This window comes from Eriocheir sinensis, chromosome 66 (assembly GCF_024679095.1).
Source record: "Eriocheir sinensis breed Jianghai 21 chromosome 66, ASM2467909v1, whole genome shotgun sequence".
Taxonomy (NCBI): Eukaryota; Metazoa; Arthropoda; class Malacostraca; order Decapoda; family Varunidae; genus Eriocheir; species Eriocheir sinensis.
Genome location: NC_066574.1, coordinates 1,674,928 through 1,691,087, shown reverse-complemented (window position 1 = coordinate 1,691,087; position 16,160 = coordinate 1,674,928). Strand labels below are relative to the sequence as shown.

Here is a 16,160-nt window from a genome sequence, read left to right as displayed (position 1 = left end):
GATCCTTTTCTTTACTTACTGCAGAAAGTTGTTGGCCATTCATTACGTACCGAACGCGATTGTTATTTTTTCCGATGTGCAACACTTTACATTTGTCAACGTTAAATTTCATTTGCCATTGATTGGCCCAACGTGCAAGTCGATCCAGATCTGATTGTAAAGCTTCTTCGTCGAGTGTCGCAGTTACTTTACTAGCAATTTTTGTGTCATCAGCAAATTTTGATACTTTGCAAGTGAGCCCATCATCGATATCATTAACATAAATTAAGAAGAACATGGGACCAAGCATTGATCCTTGATGTACGCCGCTTCTGACATCGAGCCAGTTAGATGTAACACCGTTTAGAACTACTCTCTGTTTCCGCTCAGAGAGCCAGTCCACAAGCCAATTGTGAATATTACACGAGATACCGTGCGCCAACAGTTTGCTGAGCAATCGTTGGTGGGGGACCTTATCAAATGCCTTTTGAAAATCCAGATATATGATATCTACTGATCTGCTTTCATCGAACACCTCAAAAACATAATGAAAAAAATCAAGTAAGCTAGTTAAACACGAACGTTTACTACGGAAGCCATGCTGCGAGTTATTTATTATATTATTTTCTTCGAAGAATTTCACCATATTGTCGCGAATGATAGTCTCCATTAACTTACAAACAATCGATGTCAGGCTGATTGGTCGATAGTTTCCTGGATGAGACTTGTCCCCCTTTTTGAAAATTGGTGTGACATTTGCAAATTTCCAATCCGACGGAACTTTTCCAGCTGTTAAAGATTTATTGAATATGATGGAGAGCGGTTTACAAATTTGATGTTTGATTTCTTTTAAGACCCTAGGGGTAATTTTGTCCGGACCAGGAGCTTTACTTACTTTAATCTTTTCAATTGTGCGTAAAATGTCACTTTCTACGATGAGCACACCACTTAACATCTTTTCGGTCCTTCTAACCTTCGGCGGTTGAGGTGATAAACAATTTTCGTCGGTAAATACGGATGCGAAAAAGTTATTTAGGATTGTAGCCATTTAATTTTCATCGTTCGTGTGGTTACCATTATCATTAGCAAGCGGTCCGATACCACAAGTGAGAAACGCACTTCAGATCGGGTTAAATTACCGGTTCACCTCGTTCGGACACAGTTTCCACACACCCCGTAGTCAGTTCAAACCCGTTCTAACTTGTTCACAATATGTCGAACAACGTTCTAACTCGTTCGCAACTCATTTCTAACTCAACCACCTCGTTCCACCTCGTTCTCTCTGCGTCCTCATCTCGTCCCCAGTACGTACAAAAGATACTTGCAATCACGTCCTGCTTCGACGGCTACAAATACCCAGCGAGTTCTTGCCTGTCCTCAGTCCCGTTCAACGCTTCAAGCTGTGCAGACCAAGTTGGCCATCATCGCATAGCCTCCTTGTAATGCCTCCAATTGGGAGAAAATGCAGAGAGGGAGCCCGTGCCAAGACTACCACCACCACAAGATCCCCAGGCTCCAGCACCCCTGAAGCCCATCTAGATTAGCCCCAAGTTCAACCTGTCTACACTCCTGAGGCTGTGACTCAAGAGAAGGAGAGAGCTGCCTCCACTGCACCCTCTGATGCCTCGGCTTCCAAGTCAGAAGTGGAGATGTCAGAGGAAGACAGAGGAAACCAGAAGCCCAAGAATAAGGCCAAGACCCAGGAAGAGGTGCACATTGCCGGAACTCTCGAGCCCAAATGATGAACCACTGAGGAAACGGGCCGTATTTATACCCTACCTTGTCCGCACGTACTTCAGACGGGGTGGACGTAATAAGAACTGCTTGAGAACGACATGAACGTACTCAAAACGAGTAGAACCTACTGAGAACCTATTGCGAACTTTTAGAACTGTGTAGAAACGTTTTTCCAACTTGTTCAGATCTTGTCATTTGGTTTTGAATGTATTTGTATAGAATAAGGACACACTATGGACGTTATGCGGTCGAGTTGGGACGGGATGAACGAGCTAGAAACGGAACCAGTCGGTGTGCCAACGTACTGCCAAGTGATGCCCGACCGCACCACGTTCTAACGCGTCCCTAGGACGATCGAAGTACGACAGTTCCGTGCAGACTACGTCCATCTCGTTTTCAGTACGTTGTTACTCCGTCTTACTGCAGGACGGGATGGTTGCCCATATTTTTTGAGCAGGGTCGACGTTCTGAAGCACACTTCCCAACCAATCCCGTCCATGAAGTTCGTAAACAGACCTTAGAAAGTTGCTACTACGTCCACCCCGTTCGCCAACAGTTCGAGCCGGTTCGGCAACATTTTTCAGAACGTAGTGAGAACGAGTTTGGTGTTAAGGGGGTATAAGTAAACTAGTTATGCGTAAGGCATCAATACGGCAATAAAAAAACGTGGCATTCATATTACACAGTGATGCTGCGAAAATGTTATTACCTTTATTGACTTTCGCCGCAGTTCTAAGGTGAATAAGGAACGTAATAATCATAGCTATAAGATAGTTTGATGGAATATAAAAAGAATATATGATATTTTCCTAATAAAAATAAATGTTAAACTTCTCACGAGCGGCAGCACTCCCACTGACTCAAGCTGACATGAGTCACGTGTCGAGTTTTTCTACGGAGACATGGCAACGCTGGAGACAGGTGCTGCTCCGCCTTGACCGCTCCCCAGCCCTCATTTAGGAGTGGCGGTTCTATAGAGCAAGTAATAAAGTTGCGTGCGTAGACGCAACATCCAGCTTTGAATTTAAATTTCTGATATAGTAGGAGAGAACAGAGAGGAGATTGCTATCGGTAGCCCCCAAAACTTGTGTTTCGGTTAGAAAGAGAAGGTGAGGTTTAGATGAAGAGATATGGTGTTCCCCAGAATGGAAATTAAAGCGAAGATCGCGAATGTTACCGAAGTTGACAAAGAAAAGTGGGAAGAGCCATGAAGATACCACTTTCTTTAGTCATCGAAAGTGGAGTCTGACCTGGAGATATTTCTGGTCCCCTCCCCAAAGGGTGACTCAGAGACTTCTACTATTTTAGCCACTATAAAGTTAGATAAATCTTGAGGAAATGGTGCGCGTGTTGCGTGACTGTGGTTTGGTGTGGAAAGATAGAGAATTTGTCTTTAGAGAACGTGCTGTACTATTCTCTGGTGTTAATGAGATAATAGGGAAATGGAAATTGAGGACAAGGGAGGTTTTTTGATAGGCCTGCAACACCACCTCGTCTCCAGTATGTACCACACTGGGAGTGGCTTACACCCGTTTCGGCAGGTGTCTACTTGCCTACTCCCTCTTGCATATCCCTAAGGTAAGACCTAAAAATAAAGTATTCATGTTACTAACATAAGAGCATAAAAACCTCATAAATAGTACGAGGTTCTAAATCCAAAGGTGTGAAAATGCAACAAAAAGTGAACTTATTCTTACATATGGTCAATGATCTGGACAACACGATGTTTGTAGGCAGTGCGGTGTAAAACCCGACGGGCATGGAACATATCATATATATTGTTGCATTCCTTATCTCTGATGCAGATTTGAGGTCCATCATTCTCAACTGGTATGACCCGAGAGAATCGAATGAGGCGATTGTAGTCGAACGTCACCTGTATGAAAACATTATTGATAGTAATTTGATAGTATTAATAGATAGTTTCACACTCAATAAACAGAAAGAAATATTTACTTATGTTTATATATGGAATTCTTATCCTTAATATAATGTATCCTAGAGATAAAAGACAGGACATACCTTGATGCCTAAGGATAAGCAGTCTCGTAAAATGTAGTCCCATTTGTCCACATCTATACCACTTTGCTTATTGGCCACCACCTGCAAAAGATGATAATCTTAAAATGACACTTTTTGTAAGTAATATACTTAAACCTAACGAAGTTCAATAATCAGTACCTTGTAAATGTATATTACTTCTAAGTGAATCTTTCAATAGTCATGAGAGAGAGAGAGAGAGAGAGAGAGATTTACATAGATAATCAGACCACACAGATCCCATGGTCCAGACTAGGTGGTCTGTCTTTAAACCTAAGTGATTCTACATTAATCAAATGACTCCAAAACTTTGCATTTCAACTCTAGTTAATATTAAGTTGAAGGAAGTGTCGGTCAAGCTTGTTTTTAAAGGAGTCAATCGTGTTACACTGGACCACTGAAGGTGGGAGCTTATTCCATTCTCGCACTACAACGTTGATGAAGAAAAATTTGGTGCAGTCTGAATTTACTTGCCTACATTTAAGTTTTGTGCCATTATTCCTCGTTCGCAAAGTGTCATCGATCATAAACAATTTTGATTTATCCACATTCGTGAATCCATTAAGTATTTTAAAACATTCGATCCGTTTTCCTCAGAGGCGACGTTTCTCAAGAGACAACATGTTAAGGGTGGAAAGCCTCTCGTCGTAGGGTTTGTTGCGCAAGGAAGAGATCATTTTTATTGCCCGACGTTGAACACCTTCTAATTTGGCAATGTCCTTTGCATGGTGGGGAGACCAAAACTGTATCGCATATTCCAAGTGGGGTCTGACTAAACTATTGTACAGCGGAAATATTACATCTTTATTTTTGAATAAAAAGTTTCTTTTAATGAAGCCCAACATTCTCTTTGGTTTATTTGCTGAATCGATGCATTGTTGTGAGAATTTGAGGTTTCACGCAATTTTGGCACCCAGGTCCTTGACGCATTGAACGTTTTTGAGTTTGACGCCGCGCATTTCGTAATCCAACTTTTTATTTCTTGTTCCAACTTGAAGGCTGGCACTTATCTACATTAAAGGGCATCTCCCATCTATCAGACCAAGCTGAAATTTTATGCAAATCCTCTTGGAGGCTTTGTCTGTTTTCGTCAGTGAGAACCGAGTTACCAATCTTTGTGTCGTCTGCAAATTTACTAATAAGATTATTGATTCCAAAATCCTCATCGTTGATGTAAATAATGAAGAGCACTGGGCCAAGAACCGACCCCTGAGGGACGCCACTAGTGACAGGCGCTCACTCTGAGTTAAATCCGTCGATCACCACTCTTTGGTGTCTGTTGCTCAACCAATTCGCGATCCATTGGTGTACTTGACCGTAAATACCAAGTTGTTTCGATTTATAAAGTAATTTATGATGTGGAACTTTATCAAACGCTTTCTGGAAATCAAGATAGACTACGTCTAGTGATTTGCTTACGTCATAAACTGAGAAGAGGTCGTTATGAAAGGTCAATAGGTTTGATAGGCAGGATCTTTTGTTACAGAAGCCATGTTGTGAATCCCCACTTAATGAGTGGCTTTCAAGGTAACTCACAATTTTGTCTCTAATTATGCTCTCGAGTAGCTTACCTACAACTGAAGTTAGAATAATGGGCCTGTAATTACCCGGTATTTTTTTGTCTCCTTTCTTAAAAATCGGTATCACGTTAGCCTTTTTCCAATCCGAAGTGACGAGAGAAAGAGAGAGAGAGAGAGAGAGAGAGAGAGAGAGAGAGAGAGAGAGAGAGAGAGAGAGAGAGAGAGAATTATATTTACATAGATATTTAGACCACATAGACCCTATGGTCCAGACTATAAAATAGGTGATTTGTCTTTAAACCCAAGTGAAATTGTATTAAATTAAATGCCACCAAGACTTCGCATTTCTGCTTTAGTGAATATTAAGTAGGAGGAAATGGTAATCAAGCTTGTTTTTAAATTAATCAATCGTACTGCACTGGACCACTGAAGGTGGGAGCTTATTCCGTATCACCGTATCATCCGTATCATCGAACATAAAAGATTTGGATTTGCTCTAATTCGTTAAACAATTCAATATTTTTAAACTTTGCATCAGTTTTCTTCGAAGGTGACGTTTCTTATACCAAACCTCTCCTATTTGGGCGTCCTCTATTAATAATACTCATCAGTGCCAGCTAGAGAGAGTTCAAAAGCGGGCTTGCAGGCAGACTCTGGGTGCCGCATACACCACCTACGAAAGTCCACTCGCACATCTGAATCTAGCCACTCTTCAGGACCGGTATCAGTTAAATCTGACGAAGTCAGACGAAGTAATCCACGCCATCGACACCTGCCCACATCCTCCCTCCGACGTCAAGTTCTCGTCACAGGTGATTAACCAAGAGAAGAAGGCACATGTCTGGTGGAAGTGAAAAAATAATGACGGACGTGATGATCCCGAAAATTCGGGTTCAAGTTCCACTGCAAGCAGCTGGCAATTTTCAACCCTCGGAGTAGCTGAAGAATACTCATTTAATTTCCAGATCTTGAATCAACCAAACTAGCGACCACGATTAAAAGGAGTACTGTGGGGCAGCCAGAGCCAATTCAGTCATATTACGGTAGCGAAATCTAGAATATTCAGGTTCAAGTCCCACCGTAAGCAGCTGGTAATTTTCAACCCTTGCAGAGTGGCGGAAGAATGCTGCACATGACGTCCATATCTTGAATCAACCATAAAGTTTAGCGACTACGATCAAAAGGAGCACTGGGGGGCATCGAGGGCCAATTAAGTCATACATTTTGGTAGTAACTTAAAATAAAATTCGCCTATGCCGTTGACGATCTCGTGACTTCCACCAGGCCTCTTATACAAGAAATAACAGCCTTAGGTAAGAGGAATGATACTGATGGCAGAAACTATTGGATAGATAGATGCTGGTACATGGTACTTGGATTTTCTCCTAGACGAACCAGCTATTTAACAGGTAAATGAAGAGTCCTCTGCTTTCCTACGTCTTCTAGACTGTCAAAGCGTGGATCCAAGGCTAGTTAGGGTGGTCATCAAAGAGCATGCAGTTAAGATAGTGGCGACAGATGGTATACGGATAAATGGCATGCCATTCGTTCTGCTGTAATTGAGAACCCTCATTTATATGGTGCTGGTAGCTCTTAGGACACTAGTCATTTACTCTCATGTGATGATGGTTGCCTTATACTGCCCTTGACACATGATTTCTCAAGAAGTAGAATTTGAACAATTAAGTGGATGAACGTGACCCTTTGCCTGCAAACGTTGGGACTTGTCGTATAACCTACATAATCCTGATGTATGTTCCTATACCAAAACAAAACTGCTCCAAGATTTATCTTTCACCCCCCCCATAGAAGAGTCCATCCATGGATCCTTATATGACACATAAAGCGATAACTTTTTCATCTAAAGGTTGGCCCAAGGCTTTCTGGATGAGTAACGCAGTGCGCTCAATCACCCCGAGCTGTATCTCTCTCCTCCTTTTGAATAATCCTTCTCTCCACTGAGCGTACCAAACCCTGAGGAAGGGTACGTACGCCTTTAACCTTAGTCCTCCCCTATGTTTGCCGTGTGTGTCGTCCATGCAAGGCTGAGAGACTGGACCCATACTTATAAAGAAATTGGTTCTTTGATTTAAAGTCGCATCATAACTAACATGTCTTTACCCTTTCTGGGATAAAGTCTAGAATGTTGATCTCAGTCAGACACCTACTATCCATATCAGACCCTATGACATACCGTTTTTCGCAAATATCATTCAAACGAAGACTCGGATCAGCATGGTGCTTTAGCACGGATTGTTTCACACTCTCCGCTAATTTTTGACACTATTGTGCACTGCCAGATGCGGTTAATTATGGCGTTTACTCAAGACTGTGATGGCAAAACCTGCGTGAGCCACTTACACATTCGAACAGGTGAGGCGTGACGTATTTGTGACGTGTATCCACCACCTACCTCCACCCCTGGCTTCCCCTACTCCCACCCCTCCCTTTCAGGAAGCTGATTTAGTAACAGAGGAGATATGAAGTTTCCAGTTGAGATTTTGAGCTAAGAATAGACCGAGGATATTTAGTGTTGACGAAGGTGACAGCTGGGTGTTGTCGAAGAATAGGGGATAGGTGTTTGGAAGATTGTGTCGAGTTGATAGGTGGAGAAACTGGGTTTTTGAGGCATTGAAGGACACAAGGTTCCTTTTACCCCAATCCTAAATGATAGCAAGGTCTGAGGTTAAGTGTTCTGCAGCCTCCAGTCTGGAATCTTGCACTCCTGTTGAGAGAGTCTTCTGTTGAAAAAAGTTGAATAATGCAGAGTGGAATTATCAGCGTATGAGTGGATAGAACAGTTTGTTATGGAAAGAAGATCATTGATGAATAACAGGAAGAGAGTGGGTGATAGGACAGAGCCCTGTGGAACACCATTGTTGATAGGTTTAGGGGAAGAACAGTGACCGTCTACCACAGCAGAGATAGAACGGCCGGAAAAGAAACTGGAGATAGAGGAACAGAGAGAGGGATAGAATCCGAAAGTGGGCAGTTTAGAAAACAAAGACTTGTGCCAGACTCTATCGAGAGCTTTCGATACGTCTAGCGCAACAGAGAAAGTTTCACCGAAACGGCTAAGAGAGGATGACCAAAAGTCAGTTAAGAGAGCAAGAAGATCGCCAGTAGAACGCCCTTTAAAGAACCCATACTGGCGATCAAATAGAAGGTCAGAAGTGGATAGGTGCTTTTGCATCTTCCAGTTATGGATTGATTCAAAAGCTTTAGATAGACAGGAAAGTAAAGCTATAGGGCGGTAGTTTGAGGGATTGGATCGGTCACCTTTCTTAGGCACAGACTGTATGAAGGCATACTTCCAGCAGGAAGGAAAGGTAGATGTTGACAGGCAGAGGCGAAAGAGTTTGACCAGGCAGGGTGTCAGCACGGAGGCACAGTTTTTAAGGACAATAGGAGGGTCCATAAGGTCTATAAGCCTTCTGAGAGTTGAGGCCAGAGAGGGCATAAAAAACATCACTCTTAAGAATCTTAATAACAGACATAAAGAAGTCAGAGGGTTGATGAGTAGGAGGAATATGCCCAGAATCGTCCAGAGTGGAGTTGTTACAGAATGTTTGAGAGAAGAGTTTAGCCTTCGAGATAGATGAGACGGCGGTGCTGCCGTCAGGGTTAAGGAGAGGAGGGAAAGATGAAGAAGTGAAATTGGAGGAGATATTTTTGGCTAGGTGCCAGAAGTCACGGGAAGAATTAGAAAAAGCAAGGTTTTGACATTTTCTATTAATGAAAGATGTTTTGGGAAGTCGAAGAATAGATTTGGCACGTTTCCAGGCTGAAATATAAAGATAATGGTTAGCAGGTGTGCGAAGGCTCTGGTACCTTTTGTGAGCTGCCTCTCTATTTTTGACTGCACGAGAACAAGCATGATTAAGCCAAGGCTTTCTAGCATGAGGAGTAGAGAAAGTACGTGGAATGTATGCCTCCATTCCAGAGACAATCACCTCTGTAATACGCTGGGCACACACAGAGGGGTCTCTATCCTGGAAGCAGAAGTCATTCCACGGGAAATCGGAAAAGTAAGTCCTCAGGTCGTCCCACCGAGCTGAAGCAAAATGCCAGAAGCATCGCCTCCTCGGTGGGTCCAGAGGATGTACAGGAGCGATTGGACAGGATACAGAAATAAGGTTGTGATCGGAGGAGCCCAACGGAGAGAGCAGTTTGACAGAGTAAGCAGAAGTGTTAGAGGTAAGGAAAAGGTCTAGTATGTTGGGCCGGTCTCCAAGGCGGTCGGGAACCAACTGCTCTAGGTCGTTGAGGAGAGTAAAGTTGTATGCTTGTTCACCAGGCTGGTCAGTGAAAGAGGATGAAAGCCAAAGCTGGTGGTGAACATTGAAATCTCCCAAGATGGAGATTTCAGCGAAGGGAGAGTGGTCAAGATGTGCTCCACTTTAGAGTTCAAGTAGTCAAAGAATTGTACATAGTTAGTAGAGTTAGGTGAGAGATAAACAGCGCAGATATATTTAGTAATAGAATGACAATGAAGTCTCAGCCAGATGGAGGAAAATTCTGAAGAGTCAAGGTCGTGGGCACGAGAGCAAGTGATGTTGTTGTGCACGTAGGCGCAACATCCAGCTTTGGATTGAAATTCAGGATAGAGATAGTAGGAAGGAACAGAGTAGAGATTGCTGTCAGTAGCCTCAGAGACCTGTGTTTCAGTGAGGAAGAGAAGGTGAGATTTAGAGGAGGAGAGATGGTGTTCCACAGAATTAAAATTAGAACGAAGATCGCGAATGTTGCAGAAATTGATAAGAAAGAGGTTCGAGGAGTTATCAAGACACCTCTCAAGTCGGCAGCCAGAAGGGGAGTCCTCCATGGGGGAATTTGTGGTCCCCCCCAGGTGGGGACTCCGAGGCAGGGTGAAGGTGCGCCATTTTGAATTTTGAATTTTGGGAAAAGGTGTGTATATTGTGTGAATGTGCTGTAGTGTGGATAGAAAGAGGATCTGTCTTTAGAGAGCATGCTGAACTACTCTCTGGTGTTGATGAGAAAATAGAGTACCGGTTAGTGAGGACATGGGATGGGTCTTTGGAGGGCTTCAGCACCCTCCTCACTTCCCATATATACCTCACCGGGAGTGGCTTGCGCCCGTTTCGGTGGGTGTCTTCCTACCTCCTGCGGAGAAATAAATTTGTAGGTTTGATGACTAGGTTATTCAGCAGAAGGAGGGTAAAAGTCAAAGGTGGTGTGATGATTAATGATGAAAAGTTACATCTTCATCTTCATATTAGGAGTTGCCAGATAACATTGTCTGCGTGTCTGCACTAAACTTACCGTAAACTGTGACATATTTTAGCACCAAGGCTGAATATAGAATTCAGGATACACTATTTTCCAAGAACTCCAAAAAATCTGAATATACTAATCAGCAGGGATGCTAAGCAACTAGAACTTAGCCTCTAAAAGTTTTAAATAAATTGCAATCACATTGCTTATATATTAATTACACGTACGAATGAGACTGATATATTCCATGTACATACCTGGTACAGAAATGCCTTTTCTTTAGGACGGCCCTTGTAACACCATTCTGATCCATTGTTGGCGACATCACCTATCAATTCCTTGATGAAGGTTATATCTTGTTCTTTCAGACCATATTTTTCAAATTCACTCGTAAGGTTGTTTGTTGTCAACAAATGGTCAAACATCTTAGTTGAGGCATCTTCATGCTGAAAAAAAATATTTGAAGTTTGAATCAATATAAAAATCAGGACCGGGTGAATGTCATTTAAAACAGTGGTTCTCAAATTGGGGGTCGCGGTGAGTCGCGAAGTGCTTCTGGGGGGTCGCAGAATGTGAAAATACATCAGATAAAACAATTTGAACTTAAAGTTTAATCATGATTATTCTTTTATATATTTTTGTCAATATAAAGCAATACAAAATATGTGCTTGCCTAAAGACCCTACACTTCTAAATCTAAAGAACTAACTAACGAAAAAAATAGCTCCACATTCGGAGGTGAGACCAAAAGTTTATCTTGCATCCCTTCGTACCCCCTACCACTTCACTTCCCGTTAAGCAAAAATTAGGAAAATGGGGGACCACAGGGGGCCACAGGGGCCCACAGAACTTCCTAAGTTTGCGTTGCTCATATGAGCTTAATATTTTCATATTTGTTTTATGGTGTTTTCTTATCAGCTGTTCTACTGCTTCATTTAGCGACTTCAGCGTCTTTTTGCTATAATCCTGGCAACATTCACTTCCCATGAGCTGACAACACTGGATTCAAGGTTGCTATGTTTGTCCTTTTAAGTACATTCTGTCCCATTTTGGTCCGTTTGTCCTTTAATTTTCCTGAAAAAAAGAAAAGACAGCCCTTATCTGCCCTTTTTTTACACAGTATATCTTTTTCCTGCTTACACGTTAACATAAGGCAGAGCTAACGAATTGAGTCAGACTGTCAGAGCAAGTTTATGTTCGTAGTGGTACCAGTATTGGACGTGTTAGAACTCAGGAAGGCTGATCCTAACAACGATCATTACTATATCTACTTCCCAAGATGTTGTAACTTAGGGGGAGCCACGAGAACTCAAATTACCTTGGAGGGGCCACTGCCGAAAAAAGGTTGAGAAACCCTGCTCTATATCACACTACATACACCCTACACACACCACTTCCTCATTTTTTTTTCTTCAAAATTCAAAATTCATAATGGCTGGTAAAAATCAAGCCTCTGAGTCTCCATCTGGGGGGAGGACCATAAATGCCCAAATATCGGACTCCCTTTTTGGCACCGACCACAAGAGGCGTCTTGTTATCTCTCCCGACTTTCTCTTTATCAACTTATGCAACATTCTCGGTCTTGGCTCTAACTTCCATTCTGTGGAACACCTATCCTCCTCTAAACCTCCCCCTCTCTACCTACGAAACACAGGTCTTGGAGGCTACTGACAGTGATCTCTACTGTATTCCCTCCTACTATCTCTATCCTAAGATTCAATCCAAAGCTGGATGTTGCGTCTATTTACGAAACGACATCACTTGCTCTCGTGCTCATGACCTTAACTCTACAGAATTTTCCACCATTCTGCTTAGAATTTAATTTCATTATATTACTAAGTAAATCTGTGCTGCCTAACTCTACCAACTATGTAACGTTTATTGAATATTTGAATTTCATAGTAGGGCACATTGTAACTCATTATCTTCGCTGAAATCTCCATCTTAGGAGATTTCAAAATTCTCCACCAGCTTTGGCTTTCATACCTTCGACTGAACAGCCTAGTAAACAAGCCTACAACTTTGCTCTTCTCAATGACCTAGAGCAGTTGGTTCAGCACCCTCCACGTATTCCCGACCACCTTAAAGACACGCCCAACATGCTAGATCTTTTCCTAACCAATCACCCTTCAGCTTACTCTGTTAAATTCTTCTCTCCGTTGGGTTCCTTCGATCACAACCTTGTTTCTGTATTATGTCCCATCGCTCCTGTACAGCCTTTGGACCCACCGAAGAGCTGGTGCTTCTGGCATTTTGCTGAAGGTTGGTAGGACAACCTGAGGATATCCATCCAAGTCCATCTGGGCAGGATCGATCGAGTAGCCCCAGCATGAGTCACGTGGGCCTCCCCTTGGTCCCCTCCACTCAGGGTTGTTTCCTACAGACACAACTTTATAAGGTCGACGTCCGAGAGGCGTGCCACGTGCCCATGTAGCCGCAGATGGCATTCACGAACTAAACTGGTAAAGCTGGCGTCACACTGGACCCAAATCTGGCGAGCACGAGCTTTTGCTGGCAGCTTTTGCTTGCGAGCAACTCGCTGTTATCCTCAAACTGACGAGCGACGAGCAACATTGTAAACAAAGCCTCAGCCATGGCGACTACTACATCTACGCTTCGCATTACGGCTAAGTGTGCAGCTGTGACGGCATTACTTGCCATTATTCAACGAGCGCAGAAGAAGGAAAGACGAGTCTGGGTTCAGTCATGGTTGAAGAGGAGGGAGACCCATGGTGTGTACAATAAGCTCGTGATGGAGATGAGGCTGGAGAATGAGACTTCTTTCTACAGCTACTACCGAATGAAGAAGGAATACATTAAAGAGTGCACAATACCGAAGGACCAATGAACTCTAGAACTAGGAGCGAAGGTAGCCATGGCGAGTGTTTATATCAGCTGGGCGGTCTTGGTCTTGGTTAGGGATACAGAAATCAAAATAAAACCAATACTACTTTTCACAATATTATAAAATATTACAAACACCATCAAACATGGGTATACGGATCCAATACACTAGGCAATATATATATTATTCACATATCGGTGCACCAAAGAGCTCATTTGACTGTCTGCTCGCGGCTCGCCGAGCTGCTCCCCCGTCTAAACGGCGAGCTAAACGCAGGAGCAAAAGCTCGCGAGCAAGCCATCCCACGAGCAAAAGCTGCCAGCAAAAGCTCGTGCTCGCCAGATTTGCTTCAGTGTGACGCCGGCTTAACAAACCTTGATTCAGTTTCATCACACAATCGCTGGTTCGACACGAAGTCATTCCATCAATACCCCATAATCCTACGAAAGCACTTGGTACCAAAGGCATCGACAAGCCTCTCCCAAGTCACTATTCAGTGTCCATGTCTCACAGACATACAGTAAGATACGGAGCACTACCAACTTTAAGATTCGAATATTTGTCCGACTGCATTGATATCGACAGCGCCATATACTCTTGTTGAGGGACTTCATGACATGAACATGACATGAATCTTCCGGTTGACGATTGATTCAAAAGCTTTTGAAAGACAGAAAAATAAAGCTATAGGACGGTAGTTTGATAGATTGGAACGGTCATGCTTCTCAGGCACAGGCTGTATGTAGGCGTACTTCCAGCAGGAAGGAAAGATAGATATTGAAAGGCAGAGACGAAAGAGTTTGACCAGGCAGGGTGTCAGCACGGAAGCACAGTTCTTAAGAACAATAGGAGGCACTCCATCAGAGAATTGAGGCAGAGAGGGCATAGAAAGCATCCTTCTTGAGAATCTTAATATCAGGCATAGTGAAGTCAGAGTAGGAGGAATGTTCCCTGAATCGTCCAGAGTGGAGTTTTTACAGAAAGTTTGAGGGAAGAATTCACCCTTAGAGACAGATGTGACGGCGGTGCTGCCGTCAGTATTAAGGAGAGGAGGGAAAGATGAAGAAGTGAAATTGGAGAAGATATTTTTCGCTAGGTGCCAGAAGTCTCTGGAAGAATTAGAGAAAGCAAGGTTGCGGCAATTTCTATTGATAAAAGAGTTCTTAGTTAGTCGAAGAATAGATTTGACACGATTCTGGGCGGAAATGTAAAGATTATTATTAGTGGGAGTGCAAAGGCTCTGATACCTTTCGTAAGCCGCCTCTCTATCTCTGATAGCACAAGAACAAGCGTGCCTGAAATAAGGCTTTTTAGCATGGGAGGTAGAGAAAGATCGTGAAATGTTTGCCTTCATTCCAGAGACAATCACTTCAGTGATGCGCTGGACACACACAGCAGTAATCATTCCACGGAAAATAGGAAAAATACATCTTCAGTTCGTCCCACCGAGCTGAAGCGATATGTACAACAGCGGTAGGACAGAATACAGAAATAAGGTTGTAATCGGAGTAGCCCAACGGAGAAAACAGTTTAACAGAGTAAGCCGAAGGGTTAGAAGTTAGGAAAAGGTCAAGAATGTTGGGTGTGTCCCCAAGGCGGTCGGGTTGGGTGTGTCTCCAAGGCGGTCGGGAATACGTGTAGGGTGCTGAACCAACGGCTCTAGATCTTTGAGGAGAGCAAAATTGTAGGCTTGTTCACCAGGCTGGTCAGTGAAAGAGGGAGAAAGCCAAAGCTGGTGGTGAACATTGAAATCTCCTAGGATGGAGATTTCAGCGAAGGGAGAATCAAGATGTTCTCCACTTTAGAGTTCAAATAGTCAAAAAAAATTTACATAGTTGGTAAACTTAGGTGAGAGATAAACAGCACAGACGTATTTAGTAAGGAAATTGTGGAAGATCACTCCGCGCCTCCAAAATACGATATTACGCATCCATATTATAGTTAAGGGACTAAATACATGTCCCTTAACCATAATATGAAGGCTCAAGTACTTAAAAGTAAAGAAAAGGCCGAATTCCGTTCCCCCAACGATCTTGGGGGACCCGCGGGAGGTCGGGGTTTTTGGGTGAGGAGCATATTTAAACTACTCCAATCGAACTTTACATAACCTGAGTGCTAACGGAGGGGTTTCGCCCCCCTCGACCCATACCTTTACTGGACGGAATATATTGTTGCAGCATGGAGAAGGAAATGGTGAAACCGCTCGCCAATATCCAGGAACGTACGCTTGAACATGGACTTTGCCAAATAGCTGACGAAATGGTGAGTGTCTCCCGAACCTGCGAATGTTGCTCCTCACATCCACCACATCTGTCCGCCATTTCTCCACTGCAAAACTAGGTCAGCCGGGTAGGTGCAAGCCAAGAAACACCTGACCCCGACCCCTATTAAACTCCTCACACATAGGAAACCAACATAAAAGCCTCTCAAACCAACTACTTGAACTCCGGAGTCTTTTACATTTAATACTCGATTTTGATTTAACACTCGATCCCTTAGCAAGAGAGGGGTTCCGTGCATTTATTGAGCAGGCGCACTGTCGCCATCAAAATGGCGCTGGCCCACAGGGTCGCCATTGGTGGCTTTATTTACAAAATATATATTTTCGCCGTAAGCAGAGCACAGAAACTCTTCATTTCAGGTAGACAGCATCATTGCAATAGCTGCTTTTACCCCACAATTTCCCTGGTCTTCATATCCCTTTGTTGTTGTTGAAGGGGAAAGGAATATTATCTGTTATTCCTTATCATCACTTGTAGACGCAGTATATGTTTGATGCGCCGGTAAAACTAGAGTAGTACAAC

General features: G+C 43.1%; 1 protein-coding gene across 1 annotated transcript in view; it reads right to left on the bottom strand.

Annotated features, from left to right (window-relative positions):
* Positions 1–16,160, bottom strand: part of LOC126987670 (deoxynucleoside triphosphate triphosphohydrolase SAMHD1-like) — a 112,835-nt gene that overhangs the window by 76,951 nt on the left and 19,724 nt on the right. The window contains exons 6-8 of the mRNA XM_050844796.1: positions 10,769–10,957; positions 3,739–3,819; positions 3,414–3,592 (exon numbers count right to left, since the gene is read on the bottom strand). Coding sequence (XP_050700753.1) covers positions 3,414–3,592; positions 3,739–3,819; positions 10,769–10,957 — 449 coding nt within the window. The remainder of the gene's footprint in view (positions 1–3,413; positions 3,593–3,738; positions 3,820–10,768; positions 10,958–16,160) is intronic.